At 35.8% G+C, this 20,732-nt stretch overlaps 1 protein-coding gene across 6 annotated transcripts; it reads right to left on the reverse strand.

Annotated features, from left to right (window-relative positions):
• Window positions 1-338: 338 nt before the first annotated feature.
• Window positions 339-19,010, reverse strand: LOC125671164 (4'-phosphopantetheine phosphatase-like). 6 transcript variants are annotated; one of them, XM_056162625.1, is made up of 17 exons: window positions 18,928-19,010; window positions 16,284-16,427; window positions 15,614-15,687; window positions 15,154-15,377; window positions 13,350-13,533; window positions 12,854-12,946; window positions 12,510-12,669; window positions 12,090-12,283; window positions 8,744-8,825; window positions 6,735-6,838; window positions 6,286-6,441; window positions 4,562-4,674; window positions 4,349-4,436; window positions 3,829-4,033; window positions 2,237-2,391; window positions 1,802-1,971; window positions 339-1,658 (listed from the first exon to the last, which is right to left on the reverse strand). In XM_056162625.1, exons 2-17 carry the CDS (start codon window positions 16,375-16,377, stop codon window positions 1,427-1,429), a joined length of 2,328 nt encoding a protein of 775 aa, XP_056018600.1. In that variant the 5' UTR covers window positions 16,378-16,427; window positions 18,928-19,010; the 3' UTR covers window positions 339-1,426. The 6 variants fall into 6 exon arrangements, with proteins under 6 accessions (XP_056018600.1, XP_048762638.1, XP_048762636.1 ...); XM_048906681.2 differs by having other exon boundaries at window positions 12,090-12,286; XM_048906679.2 differs by having other exon boundaries at window positions 12,090-12,286; window positions 18,848-18,992.
• Between the last annotated feature and the right edge of the window lie 1,722 nt (window positions 19,011-20,732).

Here is a 20,732-nt window from a genome sequence, read left to right on the forward strand (position 1 = left end):
ACTTTTGGGTAACTCGGAACTTGCATATTGCAATACGTCACCTGAGTTTACTTGGATGACCTAAAAATCTCTACAAATAGACGTCTGTAAGAAAAACTAAATGCATAGTAATGTAGAGAAGGGAGGTCTCTACCGGGGTAGTGGTAACTGATAAGGCCTGTGGGTCTTTTGTTTGGAAAGGGGGAGGGGTTCAATTTTGTTTCCACAACATTTCATAGAAACGTGACATGTCGCATCAAAATGAAATGTGAAAATGTATTAAGGGGTACCGTAAATATTTTCTGTTGCATGGATTGTAGATTCCCTGAATATCAGAGTTTTTATATGAGAACTATAAATCACTTGATATCCTTTATTATCATGTTCTCCACAGAAATAAATATATTTACAATTCTCCATGACATAAAATATGACACAAGACAATGAACACATACATTGGTATTTTTATGTATCACAGAAACTTGAGCATTCTCAAAAATTTGTATAAACCTGCCATTTTTTAAAAACTCAAAAGAATTAAAAGTATTAAAACTAAAATTGATAAAACACATACATGTACATGCAGCAACAATATTTGCTATGTTAAAAACTTTTTCTTAAGTATTTCATATTAATTTTTTGTCAGGACATTTCTGTCTCTGGGTATAATTAATCATTAAAAGTACATGTATACACATCCTTAATATAACAAGCCCTGAAGTGTGTCAATTAGGCAACTGGATAAAAAATATATTCAATTTTTTAATAGCAGTCTGGGACAATATGCAGTTCAAAGATGCGTAAAGAAAGCAATAGATAACCGTGTGTAAATAAATCTGTTGGGAACAAAATTTGGATCATATAACAACTAATCAAACTGTAAAATAGCATAAATGATTAATGCAAGCTATAAAATAGCATTCTTTCTCCATCAAAAACAAAATAATAAGAGTTCTAATAGGATTTAAGTATTACATCTAAAATGTTGGAAACAATTATTGTCTCCTGATGTTCATCATCAAATCACATATTTCTTGTTTATGTTTCAAGTTACTTACTGCGTTTCTATGAATGAGAGAAATCAATTTCCCTCCACACAAAAATAATTCACATTTCATTGTGCTATGGTAGTTTTTTAAAATGCGTAGTGGGAATACAAATTGGTAGTCAAAAGATGTTATCAACCAACGATCGGAAATGATGGAGAATTTTACATTAGAGGGGGTACAAATCCTGTTGGAAACTTTAATACACTTCTTTCAAATAAATTAGAATTTTAAAAGATTTTTTCTTCTTCTAGAAAATCAGCATAGATAACCTATCTTTAATTTGGCTACATCATTTTATTATTACTTGAGTAACATGTCAAGCATAAGTTTCAAATAAAACAATTTTGGTTTGTGCATCAGGGCCCCCCCATATATATATAACAACCACTCAGTAAATATCATGTAGTCCCAGCAAACACTTTTCTAGATGCTTCATATTTGAACATAACACTGAACATATCACCACCAAGTCTATTTGCCAGCCATCGATTTTTTATCACAGCAACCTTCAGGACTTCACATGAGAAACAAGCGTCGAAGTTGGTGTGAATTGCCCGTCCCATGCCTTCGATGACAATTAAATCTGTGCCCTCTCTATTCATTACATCCACAAGCTGACAGTCAATTAATCTGTTAAAAAATGTTATGTGGAATTCAGGTTTACCAGTAATGGAACTACATCAAGAAACATACATATAAAATAAACAAACATTATCTACAGGGTATTCATTTTCAAAAAAACAAAAACTTGGATGATGAAATGTTAATTAAACCTTAAGTCCAAACATGGTGATCCTTGTCCCGTTTCCATAACCATCAGTCGATTTTCTAACAGAGATTTATTAATTTGTTCGTCAATCTCCGCTACCCGTTTGACAAGTATAGAGAGTTCGCTATACATGACATCATTTAATGCTGGCCGACTATTGGCACACATTATCACCTAGACAGAAAAATGGCCCATTTAAAAAAGAATTCTCTTTTCATGAACCTCAAATAATATCTTTACAAAATCATGAAAAACAATACTGTGTCTAACTACAACTCAGTGTAGCATACATGTAAGTGCAGTTTCAAACCCAAGACAACAGTTAATGGCTAGACTGAAGAACATAAACTGTTCTAATGTTTTGGTTGTATAATTGCCTTTGATCTTGTGAATGAAGACAACACACAGTATCTATTTTTAGCATGAGAGTTACATGTACCTTTGTTCCTCTAGATAGTAAATCTCTCACAAAGGGGAAAATTCCTAGGATGATATCAGCTCCACTGTTATCTACAAAAATGGCTGCACATTTGTGGGGTTTTCTCTGAAGGCGGTTCAGCCAGGCATCAAACTCGTCAAACAACCAAGGACGTTCTGAAAAGATAACGTGTGTAATGTGATAATGCTGGAATGTGATAAGATAACGTGTGTAATGTGATAAGATGATGTGTGTAATGTGATAATACTGGAATGTGATAAGATAATTTGTGTAATGTGATAAGATAACGCATGTAATATGATAAGGTAATGTGATAAGATAATGCTTGTAATGTGATAAGATAACGTGTGTAATGTGATAAGATAACGTGTGTAATGTGTGTAATGTGATAAGATAATGTGTGTAATGTGATAAGATAACGCATGTAATGTGATAAGATAACGTGTGTAATGTGATAAGATAATGTGTGTAATGTGATAAGATAATGCATGCAATGTGATAAGATAATGTGTGTAACGTGATAAGATAACGCATGTAATATGATAAGATAATGTGTGTAATGTGATAAGATAATGCGTGTAATGTGATAATGTGTGTAATGTGATAAGATAATGTGATAAGATAACGTGTAATGTGATAATGTGTGTAATGTGATAAGATAATGTGATAAGATAACGTGTAATGTGATAAGATAACATGTGTAATGTGATAAGATAATGTGTGTAATGTGATAAGATGATGTGTGTAATGTGATAAGATAATGTGATAAGATAACGTGTAATGTGATAAGATAGCACGTGTAATGTGATAAGATAATGCATGTAATGTGACAAGATAACATGTGTAATGTGATAAGATAACGTGTGTAATGTGATAAGGTAGCGTGTGTAATGTGATAAGATAACGCGTGTAATGTGATAAGATAATGTGTGTAATTTGATAAGATAACGTGTGTAATGTGATAAGATGACGCGTGTAATGTGATACGGTAGCGTGTGTAATGTGATAAGATAACGCGTGTAATGTGATAAGATAATGTGTGTAATGTAATAAGATAACGCGTGTAATGTGATAAGATAACGTGTGTAATGTGATAAGATAACGCGTGTAATGTGAAAAGATAACGCGTGTAATGTGATAAGATAACGTGTGTAATGTGATAAGATAACGCGTGTAATGTGATAAGATAACGCGTGTAATGTGATAAGATAACGCGTGCAATGTGATAAAATAACGTGTGCAATGTGATAAGATAACGTGTGTAATGTGATAGGATAACGTGTGTAATGTGATAAGATAACGTGTGTAATGTGATAAGATAACGCGTGTAATGTGATAAGATAACGCGTGTAATGTGATAAGATAATGTGTGTAATGTGATAAGATAACATGTGTAATGTGATAAGATAGCATGTGTAATGTGATAAGATAACGTGTGTAATATGATAACACATGTAATTTATGTATCATGGTTTAGACAGTGACAACCTTGATAATCGTTTACCCTTTCTTACCTCACAGATATTCCACTGGGAGACTTTACATGTACATTTGTTTCAAAAAGATATGAAAAACAACAAATCTCAGTGCACCTTGAAGTCTTTCAGTAGCTTCTTTGAAACCGAAGGTCTGAGTTTCCATTATCTGAGTGACCTCCCTTGCTCCCCAATCAAACACATTGCCAGCTAGCATTCCCTCAGCTAGTGCAAGCTGTCTTTTTTCAAACTCCATTCTGTCCAGTTCCTGTAAGTACTCCGCCAGGCATTTCAAAGATTGCTCATTTTCAGTTTGTTTTAACTGCAACGTAAAAAGTCTTGATGTGTGTAAATTCTGAATATTGGGTAACACTAGTTGCTGAACATGTATAATGTATATTGTCAGTTATTGTCATTCACAAATATTGACACATTAAGATGAAAAATACTTCCATTGTACTGCAGCATGTGAAATACACATAACATCCTTGGCTATTATATGTGATCTTTGTTTTTTAAAATCCCAAATCACATTAATTTATTCTATCATCCTGGCATTCATTTTAAAAAGAAACAATAACACAATATCACTGTATATTCATGAAAATAATTCTGCTTTATAGAAAACTGAATATACCTGTAGATAAGGATCAGTGAACATGAATTCTTGGAGGTAATGACTGCTGGTGTCCAAGAGACTTCTAACAGTGAGGGATCCATAGGCACTGAAAGTGTTTTAAAACATACCACTTTAACTAGAACCACACAGCAATTAATATAGCAGGACAGAAAAGTGTTTATTAATGACTAGTACACTTTTTAAAATATTCATGCCGTGCTTCTCATTTACCATGGATTTTCCTTTAGCTCTGTCAGTCTCTCTATGTATTTAGTTTTGAATTTTTCTGCTCGCTCTTTGGCATCTGGAAGATTATGTTGGCTTCTAATGGCCTGTTCTTTTGTCTGTTGAATAAATCACAATCTCAACACTAGTGTATCATTTATCAGATCACAATCTCTACTCTAGTGTATCATTTATCAGATCACAATCTCTACACTAGTGTATCATTTATCAGATCACAATCTCAACACTAGTGTATCATTTATCAGATCACAATCTCTACACTAGTGTATCATTTATCAGATCACAATCTCAACACTAGTGTATCATTTATCAGATCACAATCTCTACTCTAGTGTATCATTTATCAGATCACAATCTCTACTCTAGTGTATCATTTATCAGATCACAATCTCTACACTAGTGTATCATTTATCAGATCACAATCTCTACTCTAGTGTATCATTTATCAGATCACAATCTCTACTCTAGTGTATCATTTATCAGATCACAATCTCTACACTAGTGTATCATTTATCAGATCACAATCTCTACACTAGTGTATCATTTATCAGATCACAATCTCTACACTAGTGTATCATTTATCAGATCACAATCTCTAAACTAGTGTATCATTTATCAGATCACAATCTCTACACTAGTGTATCATTTATCAGATCACAATCTCTACACTAGTGTATCATTTATCAAATCACAATCTCTACACTAGTGTATCATTTATCAGATCACAATCTCTACTCTAGTGTATCATTTATCAGATCACAATCTCTAAACTAGTGTATCATTTATCAGATCACAATCTCAACACTAGTGTATCATTTATCAGATATGTAAAATTAGACACAGTAGAACGTGTTCTATTTGCCTTTTATTGTGTTTGGACGAACATGTTTCAGTTTCTCTAATTCCTGGTATTGGAGAGAGAAAATGTTTAAAACACATTTTCAAAGAAGTGTGATGATTAACGGTCGGGCTCGGAAAAGTTGGGCTTGGGATTTATCTAGCTATTACGTAAACCGAGCTTTATTGCTGTGCATTACCAAAGCGCCCGGGGTTAGTTCGAATGCGCATTAGTATACAAGGCGGTGATGAGCGATATTTCGCCAGTTCACTGTCGGAGCTCAAAGGAGTAAGATTGTAGCAGAAGCGGGAATGAGAGAATGAATTTAACCCTGGTTATTTTTAGTATACGGTGGCTAGTATACTGGTTTTAGGGTGTTATACAGGGAATTAAAACTGTTTGTTATATTTCGATATAATTGTAGTTAAGTTCTGTCTGGGTATAGGACAGATCTGGAGATACATCCAAGACCCGTACTTGTATAGGATACATACCTGTCCCAAGGATACATACCTGCCCGGACACAGACCATATGCCTAATTAGATTTGTTTGCTCTTATATTAGGGATAAATAATCCTAAGACTTATCTGTATATATTGATTCATTGTTGTTCACATCATCATTTTTCGTAATTATTGCTGATTGCCATTTTTCTATATATACAATCATTTATTTATCATTGTCTTGATCTATCCAAATTTACGGACCCAAACACGTTCCAGAAGTAAAAAACAGATGGAGGATGATAACGGGAGAAATAGCTTATGTTTTACTGTCACTTGTACAGTCGAGTGGATACATAGAAATTCCTTTTCAGTCAGTTTCTCTTTCCATTTGCCAGGTGTAGCCTCAAACAGTAAACATACATACCTTATCAACGCCTTTCATGAAGCAATCCAGCCAGTACTCTCGAGCACTGCCATCCTCTGTCAGTTCTACGGTGTCCGGTAGATAGCTCTGCTGGTCCAGTAACAGAGGGCAGGGCAGGAGAGCGCGATCTAACTGGTTCAATTCCAGCATCTCAAACTGCAAAACAGAAAAACCCAATAACCACCTGTATAATAAATCAGATTCCTAAAATGCCACCACAAAATCTAATATCAAACAATAACAATAGCCGCATAATCGAATAGTAGGAAAATGCTCAAATACACTATTGTGTGGCAACAGGATAAATATTTCAGTGGCACTGCAAAATATTTCATGTTTAAAACACAGTCTATAGTCATAGGTATTATGTTATGACTAGATATACTACAGATTGCTTGTTTACTTTTATAATAGTAAACATGGATATTCTGTTATTTCAATACACTTACTGTAGAACTTCTGTTTCGCTTGTCTCGCCAGGGATGATTTTTATTGTAGCTACCAAGTCCAGAACTACCTGCCAAATTCTCTCCCCAAGTAAAACCCCTGGTGTCTGTGGACAAAACATAAATAAATGTAGATGAATTCCCCTGGTACAAAAAGAACAACTCTAAACTTATTGTCAGTGTCATGTATTTAAGTGAAAAATAAGACATGAAAGACAAGTATCGTGTGCTCTCATCCTTCAGGTATATAAGATACAATTGTGTTAAATAAGTGTCTATGTGAAGGAAGTTTGACCTTGAAATTGAAAATAAGGACTTTTTGAACATCATATTCCAAAATAGCTTAAACATTTGACACCCTCACCTGATTTTCATGTGTTGTCTCATGTTTAACTTTACAGAAATACAAATATGCATAAATTGACACTAACACAATTACAATAATTCAGTAATACATAATTTAATATTTTCCGATAGAAGAACACTGTAGCTCATAATATGCTGCATAACAATCATTAACATAAGAAGAACACAAGTAATAATTGTAGCAGGATGCTGTTATTAAGTCTCCCAAATGAACACCAACACAAAACTCAACAAAATTTAGTAAGTAGGGGTGGTTGGGTGTGGCGAATAAAATGATCAACCTGCCATTTTTAGCTTGCCAGGGTGAATATCAATTGACACATTGGGCAAGGGTTTCCCTTAAGAGCAGAGTTTCGTTGCAGTTTTGGAGGCCATTTTGAAAATGACAAGTACACCATTTTATTCAACATCCTCAACTACTCCTACATACCAAATTTTGTTGAAATCGGACAGCATTGAAAGATTGACATGTTTTCAGCAACCATTTTTTGAAAATTTTCACCATTTTGAAAATTTTCAGTTTTCAATTTTATTCACCATCCTCAACTTTGATTTAATTGAGATCAGAATATATTAAAAAATTTACACATTTTTGGCAGCCATTTTGAAAATAACAGGCATTTTGAAAATTTTGAGTTTACTATTTTATTTGCCATCCTCAATTACCCCATAATAAAAAACTTAATCAACAACGGATGATGCAAAAATATGCCTTTTTTCTGCAATATGTTCAGACAGAATATTGTTTTCATAGACTTCTTGTATGAGTGCATATTCTTTATAGCGAGAAGAAAACGAATTTCATCTTCTACTACAGCTGCTTTACAGACAATTGTAAACTCAACCATTTTATTAACTTAAATGGACATATGCCTTTCGTTTTAACACACATTTAATCTAATTTTATTAGGAGTGCCTCTCTCTGATTTGGTTTTGAATTAATCTAAAGAAAACTATGTTATTTATCATTAATATACTTTCATGTAGATTACTCGCATCTGATTGGTCGAGAGACATTTTAAAAAACATATTGTTACCCTCTGAGAACAGAAAGCATGTGCTCAAGGGTGATAGTATCTAGCAACAGGTAACAGTACTTAACAACAGGTTATACTATAAAAATTGCCACATGTGTCAAATTCATGCGTGTACGGTTTGCCGTGGATTGGTAGACGATGTCGTGTAATAAACGCGAATACCCGTATCGATATACGAAATATCGCATGACAGTGATTGATCAAATGTCGACAGATGCAAGTCTTTCTGCTTTGTTGTTTATATAACATTCAGCATAATAAAACAAATATTGCATGTAGTTGACGGTAACAATGAAAATCTTCACCCCTCGACAAACCATTGTCAACCTTGGCTACGCCTTGGTTGACAATGGTTTTCTCGGGGAGAAAATTTTCAATGTTACCTTTAACTACATGCAATATTTATATATCATAAAAATATTGATAAGACACTAGTTGATTTTTGAAGATTACAGAAACCGAAGTGGACAAATCATACAAGTAAAAGCAAGTGGATACATATTGAATATGCCATACTCATGCAGATATTTCAATAATTTGTTGCACAATAGAGACAAACTTCTTGAAACTTTTGCCTTATCTATAAAATGGAGTACTGTTATCTCTTACCATCCTCCTTTGCTCCTTTGATGAAGGCCCCAATAGCACCAAGATATCCTTCATGACGAAGAAACAATGCTTTTATCTCTCCCTGTTCAAATTTGTTTATAAACATATCACTACATCTTTACAAAAGTTCCCAGTTTACACTGTTTTAAAATATTTTATAATGTGTAAAAGATTACTTAGCCAGTTCCTTGTTTGCAATGCCTCACATTTTACTTTACCTCGATCACTTTTGAATTAAGCAAGTTTGACCTTTTCTCACATTTGAAATGCACAAGTTTTACCAATCCTCATAACTAAATTACACAAATTTGATCTTTCCCCACATAAATTTTTCAAATTCTGCCTTTCCCCTCATCTAATTCACTTGTCAATCAACTCAACTAGGGGCAGGGCTATTGACACAATTAAACAAGTATACTACTCAATGTGTTTTGATAGTAACATGCGACCTGTCTGTATTATATCATTCGAAATGCTAAAAAATTTACATTCATTCATAACCAGAAATAAAACAATTGCTATTTTGTTGCGATATCGATATTATCACATACATGTATTTGTCCATGCAATAGAGAAAGTACAAATATAATCTCTTTAGCCTTTAGTCTCCTATTAAATTCATAAGAAATACAAGAGGCCCATGGACCACATCACTCACCTGAGTCACCCTGACCTATACTTAAAGATTTTCCCTATATATCTGCATGTAAAACTTTGATCCCTATTGTGGCCCCAACCTACCCCCATGATTTATATAAACTTGAGTCTGCACTGTCGGGATGCTTTTGTGTAAATGTAAACTTCTTTGACCCAATGGTTCTTGAGAAGATTTTTTTAAAAATTCTCTTTATATCCGGAGAGGGGGGGGGGGGGGTTAACAAACTTGAATCTGAACTGTCAGTAAGCTTTCATGTAAATGTAAACAGTGTTTTCCATTCATTTCATTTGAACAGGCCCATTTAGAATTGTAGCAGGCGGGGGGGGAGGGGGGTATGGGGGGGATTCCCCGCCATGAAATTTTGGAAAATTAGACGCAAAATCCTGCATTCTGAGGCATTTCAGGGGGCAAAATGACCCTTGTTCATATGCCACTTTTTAACTTACATTTTTAAATATATACCAAAGGGTTGAACATTTTTACCTCAGACAAGTTAGTCACAGTGGTGTGAAATACACACCTTTCCGATGTTTTGACTGGAAGAAATCATGTAATGTATTCGTTCGACGATTCATTATTTTTCACTGCCATGTGCTTCTCACGCGCAAGGTGAGATTTTAAAATATCGTCCAATCAAAATCGCTGTTTCAAAAAGCTCTCGATAAAAACATAAACAAGGAAGAAATATGAAAGATATTTATAGCCAACCAATTGCTATTGCATACATTCTTTGCAAAGATCGATCGTGTAAATCAACATCACTGAAATTGACAACATATTATTTTTTGATTTTTTTATATTTCAACCGGCCAGAAAATCGTTTGAAACGGTCAATTTGGCCGGCGGCCGGTTCTTAGGGAAAACACTGTGTAAACCTCTCTGGCCCAGTGATTCTTCAGAAGTTTTTAAAAGATTTTCCCTATATATTTGTATGTAAAACTTTGATCCCCTATTGTGGCCCTACCCAAGGGGCCATGACTTTAATAAACTTGATTTTGCACTATGTCAGGGAGTTTTCATGTAATTTTGTACTTTCCTGGCCCAGTGGTTCTTGAGAAGAAGATTTTAAAGATTTGTGAAGGTTGGAGTCCATCAGAGGTCAGTACTCAGCCCTCTCGAGGCTCTTTCACACGAATTTTGCACCGGTGTTCCCTAGGAGGATATGTATGCATATGACCTGGTTATCATTGCTGACTCATTGGATGAATGTGTCAAGAGACTCCTGACTTGGAAAGAAGCTATGGAAAGGAAAGGACTGAGAGTGAATGCGGACAAAACCAAGATCATGATCTGCGGTACGGGTCTCGACTTACTTCAGGACTCAGGTAGCTTCACATGTGCTGTTTGTCGTACAGGTGTAGGGAGCAATAGTATTTTCTGCAACAGCTGCAAGCACTGGGTGCACAAGAAATGCAGTGGGCTCATGCACCTGTTTGTGGACCCTGACTTTAGATGCTCAAGGTGCAGGCTGCAGAGTGATGTCCAAGTTGGTCTGGACAAGTTGGAGGTTACTTCTGCTACCTAGGAAACATGCTTTCCACAGCTTGTGGTTGTGACCCTGCAACCACTACGTGTGTGAAGACCACTTGGAAGAAGTTCAAAGAGCCGCTACCGGTCCTGACATCATGCCACCTGTCGTAAAAGACCAGTGGTCGAGTGTATAACACTTGTGTATGGAGCGCTATGCTCCATGCCAGTGAGACCTGGGCACTGACCAAGCCAAATCTCCATCGCCTACAGCGCAATGACAGGACCATGATCAGACAGATCTGCAAAATCAAGCCAGAAGATATGGCCACTGTAGGTTCAACTGAATTGTTGGGGCAGCTTGATCTTGATGACCTCGACCTCATCTTAAGGGAAAAGAGAGTCCGCTGGTATGGCCACATTGTCAGATCCAGCAATGCAGTCATGCGCGCTCTCAATGTACAAGTTCCTGGTAGGCATAGATTTGGTTGACCCATGATATCATGGAGAGAGCTGACGGAGAAAGATTGAAGAGAATGGAAGCTCACTACTGCCGACGCTCTTGATCGGCAAAAATGGAGATCTGAGGCGAGATCTGCCATGCATGAACTAGCCAGATACCTGGAAGGGGGCCCACTAGTTTGGACAACACCTGTACATCTGCATGTAAATAAAAAGGAACTGACAACATTTACCTACATGTATATACATGTATTTGCATGTAAAACTTTGATCCCCTACTGTGGCCCCAACCTACCCCCAGGGGTCATAGTTTGACCAAACTTGAATCTGTACTACGTCAGGAAGCTTTCAAGTAAATTTCAGCTCTTCTGGCCCAGTGGTTCATGAGAAGATTTTTAAATGACCCCATCCTATTTTTGCATTTTTGTGATTATCTCCCCTTTGAAGGGGGCACAGTCCTTCATTTGAACAAACTTAAAAGCCCCTCACCCAAGGATGTTTTTTGCCAAGTTTGGTTGAAATTGGCCCGGTGCTTCTGGAGAAGAAGTCGAAAATGTAAAAAGTTTACAGATGAACAACAGGCGATCAGAAAAGCTCACTTGAGCTTTCAGCTCAGGTGAGATAAATACATGAAAGTTGTTTCAATCCCTGGTTTTGTTCCTCAACTAATTTTATTACGATGGATATGAGGATTTCAGGGGGGGGGGGGATCTGTACTGTTTCTTTAAAAATTTCTTCACAATGCATAGCATCAATTACCTTTGACCAGTAGTTAATGGCATAAGTTATTGTGTGCATAGTAATAGGATGTCCTCTAATAAAGTAACCTCCAAAGTATATCTTATTCAGGTGATGTAGTTTAGCCTGTAGGTAGGCTATTTGTCCAATATCATTACTGGTGGAGAGCAGAAGACTCCGTGCTAGATCTTCCTCCTTAAAATGGGTGTCTGTGTCTGCTGGCGAATCAATCATTAAAACTCAAAACATGTCAAATTTACAATGATCTAAATGAAAGTGTATTAGCTGTTCTTCATAAATTGAAAGATAAAAACAAGGTGTTTCCTCTGATACTGTAAATGAAAAGAACATCTTGCCTAATTTCCACTAGCCTTTTCTTAACATGAATTTTGATGAATATAATTTGTATGTTCCATAGCAACATGAATTTTTGGCGCACACCTGACTTTTTTGGTGATCTGGCTGCTTTTCCAAAACTGCTGGCTATTATGTCCCCTGACAGACCTATTGAGGAGTATGCCCCGCCGTAAATGTCCTTCACCAACATGTCCACTTCCCTATGATCTCCCTGCTCAGCTAGCTCCAACAGTTCATCAAACGTCTGTAGGATCAAGATACATTGTGTATAACATCATGTAATATGTACATGTATCGAGATGATTGTGAAAAAATGTCACAAGTACCAAGAGATTAAGTTAAGTACATGTGCCTCTAGTTACAAAGAAATTCTGCATGGAAAGAAAATATGAAAATAAAGCTAGGTATCTAAATATTTTCTGGTTTACCTTAGCTTTGGTTAGGAGTGATCCCAGTCCCCAAAATGTGCCTCCCCCCGTGGAGGTGCCGCCAATTCTCTGATATGTGTCCTCCGATTCAACCTGCCCAATACAATTGTTTAATTTACATAATGTACATGTTGTAAATGTATGTACATGTATATACATGTATGCAAGTGCATATCAACACCCCCCACCCCACCCCACCCACCCCAAAAAACAAACCACAAACGCTACAACATCAAAAGGCATTAAATACAAAAACCTCATGTAAGCAGTATGTGAGCGAATCTAACATCTAATCTTAATTAGATTGGGTTGACCCCAAAGGCTATCAAATAAAATCTTTCATTAGACATATTCATGGTGCAAATATGAAGCCTCTATCTTTTACAGTTCAAAGTTAAGAGTCAAGGTTAAAGTTGCAAACAGACGAACAGAAAGGCAGACACAATATGTCCCCTGATCTTTTACCTCAATAAAAACAAATATAAATGTGGTTCACCTTGATAAGACTGACCCCTGACCCTATGTTCACCAGAAGGTAAGGGAATATATCCCTGCTAACTCCCTGGAACTTGTACTCTGGCTCTGCATGTCTCTGGTACATGAAGGCCTCATCGGGAATGTTCTTTAACAGGAAGTTACAACCCTCAATCAAACAGGACATTTCATCCTCTTTTTCAACCCTATAATAAATATCAACATGGATATCTGTATAAAGGAAAGACAACCCTATAATAAATATCAACACGGATATCTGTATAAAGGAAAGACAACCCTATAATGAATATCAACACGGATATCTGTATACAGGAAAGACAACCCTATAATGAATATCAACACGGATATCTGTATAAAGGAAAGACAACCCTATAATGAATATCAACACGGATATCTGTATAAAGGAAAGACAACCCTATAATGAATATCAACACGGATAACTGTATAAAGGAAAGACAACCCTATAATGAATATCAACATGGATATCTGTATAAAGGAAAGACAACCCAATAATAAACATCAACATGGATATCTGTATAAAGGAAAGACAACCCTGTAATAGATATCAACACGGACATCTGTATAAAGGAAAGACAACCCAATAATAAACATCAACACGGATATCTGTATAAAGGAAAGACAACCCAATAATAAACATCAACATGGATATCTGTATAAAGGAAAGACAACCCTGTAATAGATATCAACACGGATAACTGTATAAAGGAAAGACAACCCTATGATAAATATCAACACGGATATCTGTATAAAGGAAAGACAACCCAATAATAAACATCAACATGGATATCTGTATAAAGGAAAGACAACCCTGTAATAGATATCAACACGGACATCTGTATTTATAAAGGAAAGGCATTCTACATACGCATACATTTGTTAAAATTCAATAACTACAGCAACAACCCTTTCACTTCTTCAATGTCAAGAGTTATCAGAAATCAAATAAAGCTTGATAGTTTTGAATTAAAGATAAGTACACCTATTTAATAATAATAATAATACCATATTTATATAGCACCCTTTTCATACACTATGTACGCTCAAAGGTGCTTTACAATGCATATATACCTTACAACAGAATGTTATACACATAATACATAGAAAATAAATAATACATTAAAAGCTGTACCTATCCTCATTGTACATATAAAACATGAAAACACAAGATACCATAAATATGCTAGATAAGAATAAACATCAGTTTCAGGGCGTATTAAAATAATAATAATAATGAAATACACACACGCACACACAGCACATAATGTCTCAGGTATAATACATTAAAACAAACAATGCTTTTTTTTTTTTGCTTTTTTTTTTTTTATAAAACATCACAAAATGGTACTCGAAAGCTAAGACACACAGTCTTTAGTTTTCACAGTTTTTCACAGAATCTAACCTACACAAATGACTGAAATGATAGAAACTAGTCCTGGAAAACTTGATGGAAAAAATGTGTTTTCAGTGACTTCTTGAATGCACACAGTGTTCTACAGTCCCTTACATGTTCTGGAAGGGCATTCCACAGTTTAGGAGCTATTGTTCTGAAACACCGATCTCCGTATGTTACGGTTCGACTTTTTGGAATAACTAAAGTGACTGATTGTTTTATAGACCTAAGATTTCGGGTAGGCTTATATACCTCTAGTAATTGTTTGATATAAGTTGGGCACTCATCATGTAAGGCTTTGTAAGTATAAGTAAGTATCTTATATTGTGTCCTATACTGTACAGGTAACCAGTGTAGTTCTCTTAGTATTGGAGTGATATGGTTTAAAGCTTACATGACTCCTAGTTTAGAAGCCAGGAGGTCCCTGTATTTGTGAGCTCCTCCGCCTGTAACATGGATTGTTTTGTTCTGCTTGAGAGACTCTCCCAGCTTTTGTTCGATAAAATCTAGACAAGATTCTATGAACTTTGTCTCAAACTTCACAAAATGGAGTCTGTCTATGTACTCATCCTCCTCACAGACTTCATAAATGTGCTGGCCAGGACTGCCATCTGTTGTCTGGAAAGAGAACTCCGACATATTATGTGTGTGCCTGATTTCTTCTTCAAGTCAAAATCTTTTAATATCAATGTGAAGCTAATGAAATTCATATCACAATGAATGGATTTTATTTGAAACTTTGTGAAAATTATGAAATTTATCCACATATACATGTTCCACTCTTGGGACAAAATATTTTATTACAACTGATATTTCTGGAGACATCTTATTTCCAAGAAGAAATTCCATCTCACTTCATTTCTGTCCAGAACCTGTGACATTCTTCTGTGGATTCTGGAGCAGTACGCTAATTTGGCTAATGAGCCACCTGTGGAGAAAATGCCAATCACAAAATTTTAATTTTCATGAATTAACTTTTACACATAGAAGATTTACATAGTAAATTATGATTCACAAAAGTTATGTCTCAAGAATAAATACATCTACCTACAGGAAATTAAGAAATGAAAGTGATCTATAGTACTGGTATTCATGTTTTGTGTGTAGCTATATTCCTTGACAAAGTAGTGTACGATCTTCTAAATATAATTGAGCCCTATTTGTTGTGGACATATGAAGTTAAAATTGTTTATAAGTCAAAAATACATAAATATATAAACAATAAAATGTTTTTTTTTGTTGTTTCATAAGGTGATGAAGGTAGCAGTCATTGCAGAAAAAATGTGTATAACCCGCTTTTGCATCTTGTGTATTTTTTCTGCAATGCTTGCTACCTTCATCACTTGATGAAACATCAAAGAAAGCATTTTATTGATTAAATAACTCAACATATCTGACCATTAAATATTTCATCAGACCAGTAAATTTCATTAATTCACCGGTCCACTTGACCAATGGATGTTTTCCCCATTTCAAAAAACTCTGGGTAACCTGACATTCCTTTCACTTTTGAATGAAACTTACCGATATCTATGGCTAGACATCGTGCATTGTTCAAGTTTCTGAAAATCTGTTCATTTGGAAGGTTGATACTTCTTGCATACGAACTTTCTGTCATACTGATGCCAAAAGCAAACTCAGCTAAATAATTTCTCTTTTCATCTCAACCTATAACGTACCAAAACGGTTAAGAGATTAGATCATGTGCAATCAACATTCTCTGACTAGAACATATCAAATATTCTGTTATGCATCCCATCCAGAGAGACCGTCAACTGTCACAAGTGTTGAAAAATCGAAAAAATTTCATAATCGATAATCGAAAGAACTGTATCGATCAATGATCAGGGGATATAATCAGTATTTACATGTAGATAATAAATGTTTATCATTTTGGGGGTTATTTCTATTTAGTGTTATGGATATGTGCAGCATACACACTAAGCTGGTGTCACTGAATTTCTACTTTTCAATGTGGAGTCCACTCTGACTCTCCCCCGTACATGTATCGATATAAAAGCGGGATTGACAATCAGGTGAATCTCGGATTAGATATGAATTAGTGTACAGGCGACAATCAATTATGAAAAATAGAATCGGTAATCGGAATCGAAGAGTCAAAAACGATCGACAATCAATTGTCGGCGACAATCGTTTCATCACTAACTGTCACATATATTTATTATATCGACATACTAAATATCATAATGATGTCACAGTATATCTTAATATGATCAATATACATGTATGTGACAAGCCTCTGTGTTGCATTTGACATTTCAAACCCTTCTACAACTTCTGAGTAGTGATATGCAGGGTTCTCCATCAGCGTTTTTATTGTGCGGCTCTGACACAGTGCAATTTTTACTCGACACCATAACAATGTGTGCAACACAGTACGCAACACATAAAAAAAAAACGCAGCAAGATCTGCATCAATAAAGAACAAAACTAGGGCAATGAGAAAGAATTCTTATTGTTTACTATATCAAAGTGGATTTGAGTATGATTGTGTGTTTTGATAGCAAGGGAAAGTGATCCATGTCTCAGAGTGGTGATATTACATAATTGAGTACAACCACCCAACCCCCAAGATACTATACAAGGTAATTATAAGGTGTGAATGGAACAGTATTAGCCACTTAGTTTTGAATTGTTGAAAGAGATTATCAATATTCACTAAGTAATATACTTATATAAAGCATGTAACCGTGTTATTTCATTTTAGAGATGAAAATGAAGGTCTTAGGGGAGGGAAAAGACATAAGGAAATGATAGGCCTGCGTTGACGGATGACAATGAATCCATTTCAAGCTCTTCAAATTCATTTCACCGCCCGAATTTTACGAGGGCTGATTACTGAAATACACCTCGCTAGAACATGTGTTAGATAAAGGTTCTAGATATTTTTTTTAGTCAAGGAGAGAAAATATAATTTAATGAGTGCTAACTTTACATATAATTAATTTGGTGTACTTAAATAACGCAATTTAAAATAATTTTATCTATATATTTAATAAAAATAAACCAGATAGATTGACTTACAACAATGTGGAATACATGTAATGTCTTTTCTGTATAGGGATGTTTTGTAAACTCTGTGGAGAGTTCAAGCAACATCCCAAGAACAGTTAGATATGGTGCACCTCTGTATCCTAGAGGGGGGGGGGGGGGGGTCTCTGAGGAGACAAGAGAAGAGTCATTTTCATCAGGTGGCTGGCATTTATAAAATTACAATAAAATCAATACAAGTATTACAATTTATATTAGATTTAGTGCTCTCAAGAGAAATAGTAGCTCTGTGGAAAAACTCAAGACCGAGATAGATTAATATTTGCGCCATACAATAAACTATTGAAAAGTTTAATCTTTGTGTGTAATAATTTTAATTACATATATCTATAAATAATAAATGATACATTATCAAGAACAAAAAGGTTCGTGAGGAGTCTTTTCTAAATGTCATGAAACATGCAGCTTCACGCAGTCTGCAACACAGTAGAATTTGAAATGGAGAACCCTGTAGCAGGTTGGGAACACTTCCCCTATATAGCGAGATATTCTCACAAAAATGCGATTATCCCTCTCTAGCGAGAATAAATATAATATCCAGCACAACCAAGAAAAACACCCGTGGAGTACATCCCTTCGTGTTTCACGTGAAAAGAAGAAAAGTGCTAAAATGTCCGATACTTCTGCAAATGTATTAATCAAAACAAAAACACTCACGATGTCCATTGAATTTCAGACTGCTTCCCTCTTACGCAGCAACTTTGATATGGAATTTCTTGACTGTGTTGTAAATTTTATAGACACAATTCGTGTCACGCACTTATTCATAATTTGCACGGAATTCACCATTATTTTCAGTAAAGATACCAACACACCTGTTTATGGTAATGTTTTACTTTCTCGCTAAAGAGGGATAATCACGTTTTAAAAAGAGGATCTCGCTATAGGGAATTTAAGGGAAAGTGTTCCCAACCTGTGAAGGCCCTAGGTCTATAACTATAATATGCATACATACTTTATCATTCCTACATTCGTCGTAACAATGTTCCACTTATAAATCTACATATATTACACACATTTTATGATGCATCACATTTTCCCCTGTCAAAACCACAACAGCTTAAAAATCTCTTCTTTGGGCCTTAGATCTACATACTTTGATACTATGCTGCTTTTTTTTTTTTTTTTTTTTCAGACGTTCCTATATTTACTGGAAACGGAATCTCGAACCCGATGTTAAATATACATGTACAGTGCTTGGCCACAAGTAGATTCCCAAAGTTTTCTCTCTGCCTATATATATATAATGTAAAACTATCCTTTTTCAAAATCTTCCATTGGAGCCAATTTTTCCTCTATTTGTATGAAATAAACATCATTTTGTTTAGAAATACCAGAAGTAACTGTCATGATTTATATTAAGAGAGAAAAAAAAGAAAAAAAAAAAAAAGATGAACATTACGATGACGACGATGGTGTAGATTAAAAATGCAGACTGTCCAGTAAGGGCCCTGCTGCACTAGTGTACACAATTCACATGTACAAAAGAAAAACTTTACAGATATTTTAAACAAGCTATTTTGCTTTCTAAATCATTACTTCAATGGAGACCAAAGCCTCATTCACTCTCAGAGTCCCATGCATCGACCTCTACTTCTTTTATCTTCATGGTTATCTCTGTAGGTCACCGTCCTGGGGAACCAGCTTTTTAACTGGAGATGTTTGAATTTCACAGTCACATCTATCTGATGCCTCTGTTTGTATTTCCGTGGACACGACCTGTTCACCAGATTCCCAAGTCTGCGTGGAAGTAGTAATTGTGTTCTTAGCTGTTTCCTCATCTGCACTTGTTGACTTCATACGGTCTCCCTCTGCTGACTTTGACTGGGCCTTTGCCTTGTCTGGTGCATCTCCCTGCGTAACACGAAAGATCTTTTCGTGGAGGCGCAAATACAGGGGTATCATCAGCACTCCTTTTTTCTCTCTACCCGGCGCTGGCTTCTGAGATGTGTTTTTCAGTCCAATCAAATGGTGCAGATCTCCAGGACCTTTCCCCAGGTCGTCCATTTCATTTCTGTCTGTCTTCTCTTTTTGGAGATTGTCTGTTCTGTGATGGGACTCTGCGTGTCTCTTCAGACCCCTCTCTCTTTTGGTTGCGTAGTCGCACTCTGGACATTCAAAGGTCAGTTCTTCCTTCAGTTCTCCCCCCCACTGGATAGTGTGCTGGTTCCACTCATCTTCTGTTGGAAATCTCTTTCCACATAGGCTACATCGATGACCAGGCTTGGCTTTTGGGAACTTTGTGTTTACCATTCTGCAAAATAAAATATGAATATTTTACTTCACAAACTGGCAAAGGCAATTAAAAAAAAGTTGCGCACACGTCTGCATATGCTTGTGTGTGTCATCCCAAGCGCAAACATTGCATTTTAAAAACAAGTTTGTGTTTACCATTCCGCAAAACAAAATATAATGTTTTATTTAACGCAATGGTAAATGGAGCCAAACATGTTAAACGTGTATCATAAGACATACGGTAGTTGCCAGCGAGGAGGATGGCGTCAACGTCCACTTTCATCTTCATCGACAATATGACCTGTGTTTTCGTTCTCTGGGCACTCTGATTTGGTATCATCCGCCTCCTCTGTGCAAACTGCGTCGTCTTCTTTCTCAATCTCCCCGAACAGAAATTATAGTTTTTGCAGACGAAATCTATCGACGTGAATTACCTGTGGCTTACCACGGCTACCACAGTTTACTTCGTACAGAAGGTAAGAGATCTGACGTAGTATCTCAAACGGACCCCTCCAGTAGCTAGTCAGCTTCGACGAATTACCAATTTTTTCGTCGAGGAAATACACACACTTTATCACCTTTGCCGAACTTCTCCCAATTCAGCCTGGCATCATGGTAACACTTCTGTCTATAGATGCATTTCGCCATGAATATGCTCCCGAACAG

Source organism: Ostrea edulis, chromosome 4 (assembly GCF_947568905.1).
Source record: "Ostrea edulis chromosome 4, xbOstEdul1.1, whole genome shotgun sequence".
NCBI lineage: Eukaryota > Metazoa > Mollusca > Bivalvia > Ostreida > Ostreidae > Ostrea > Ostrea edulis.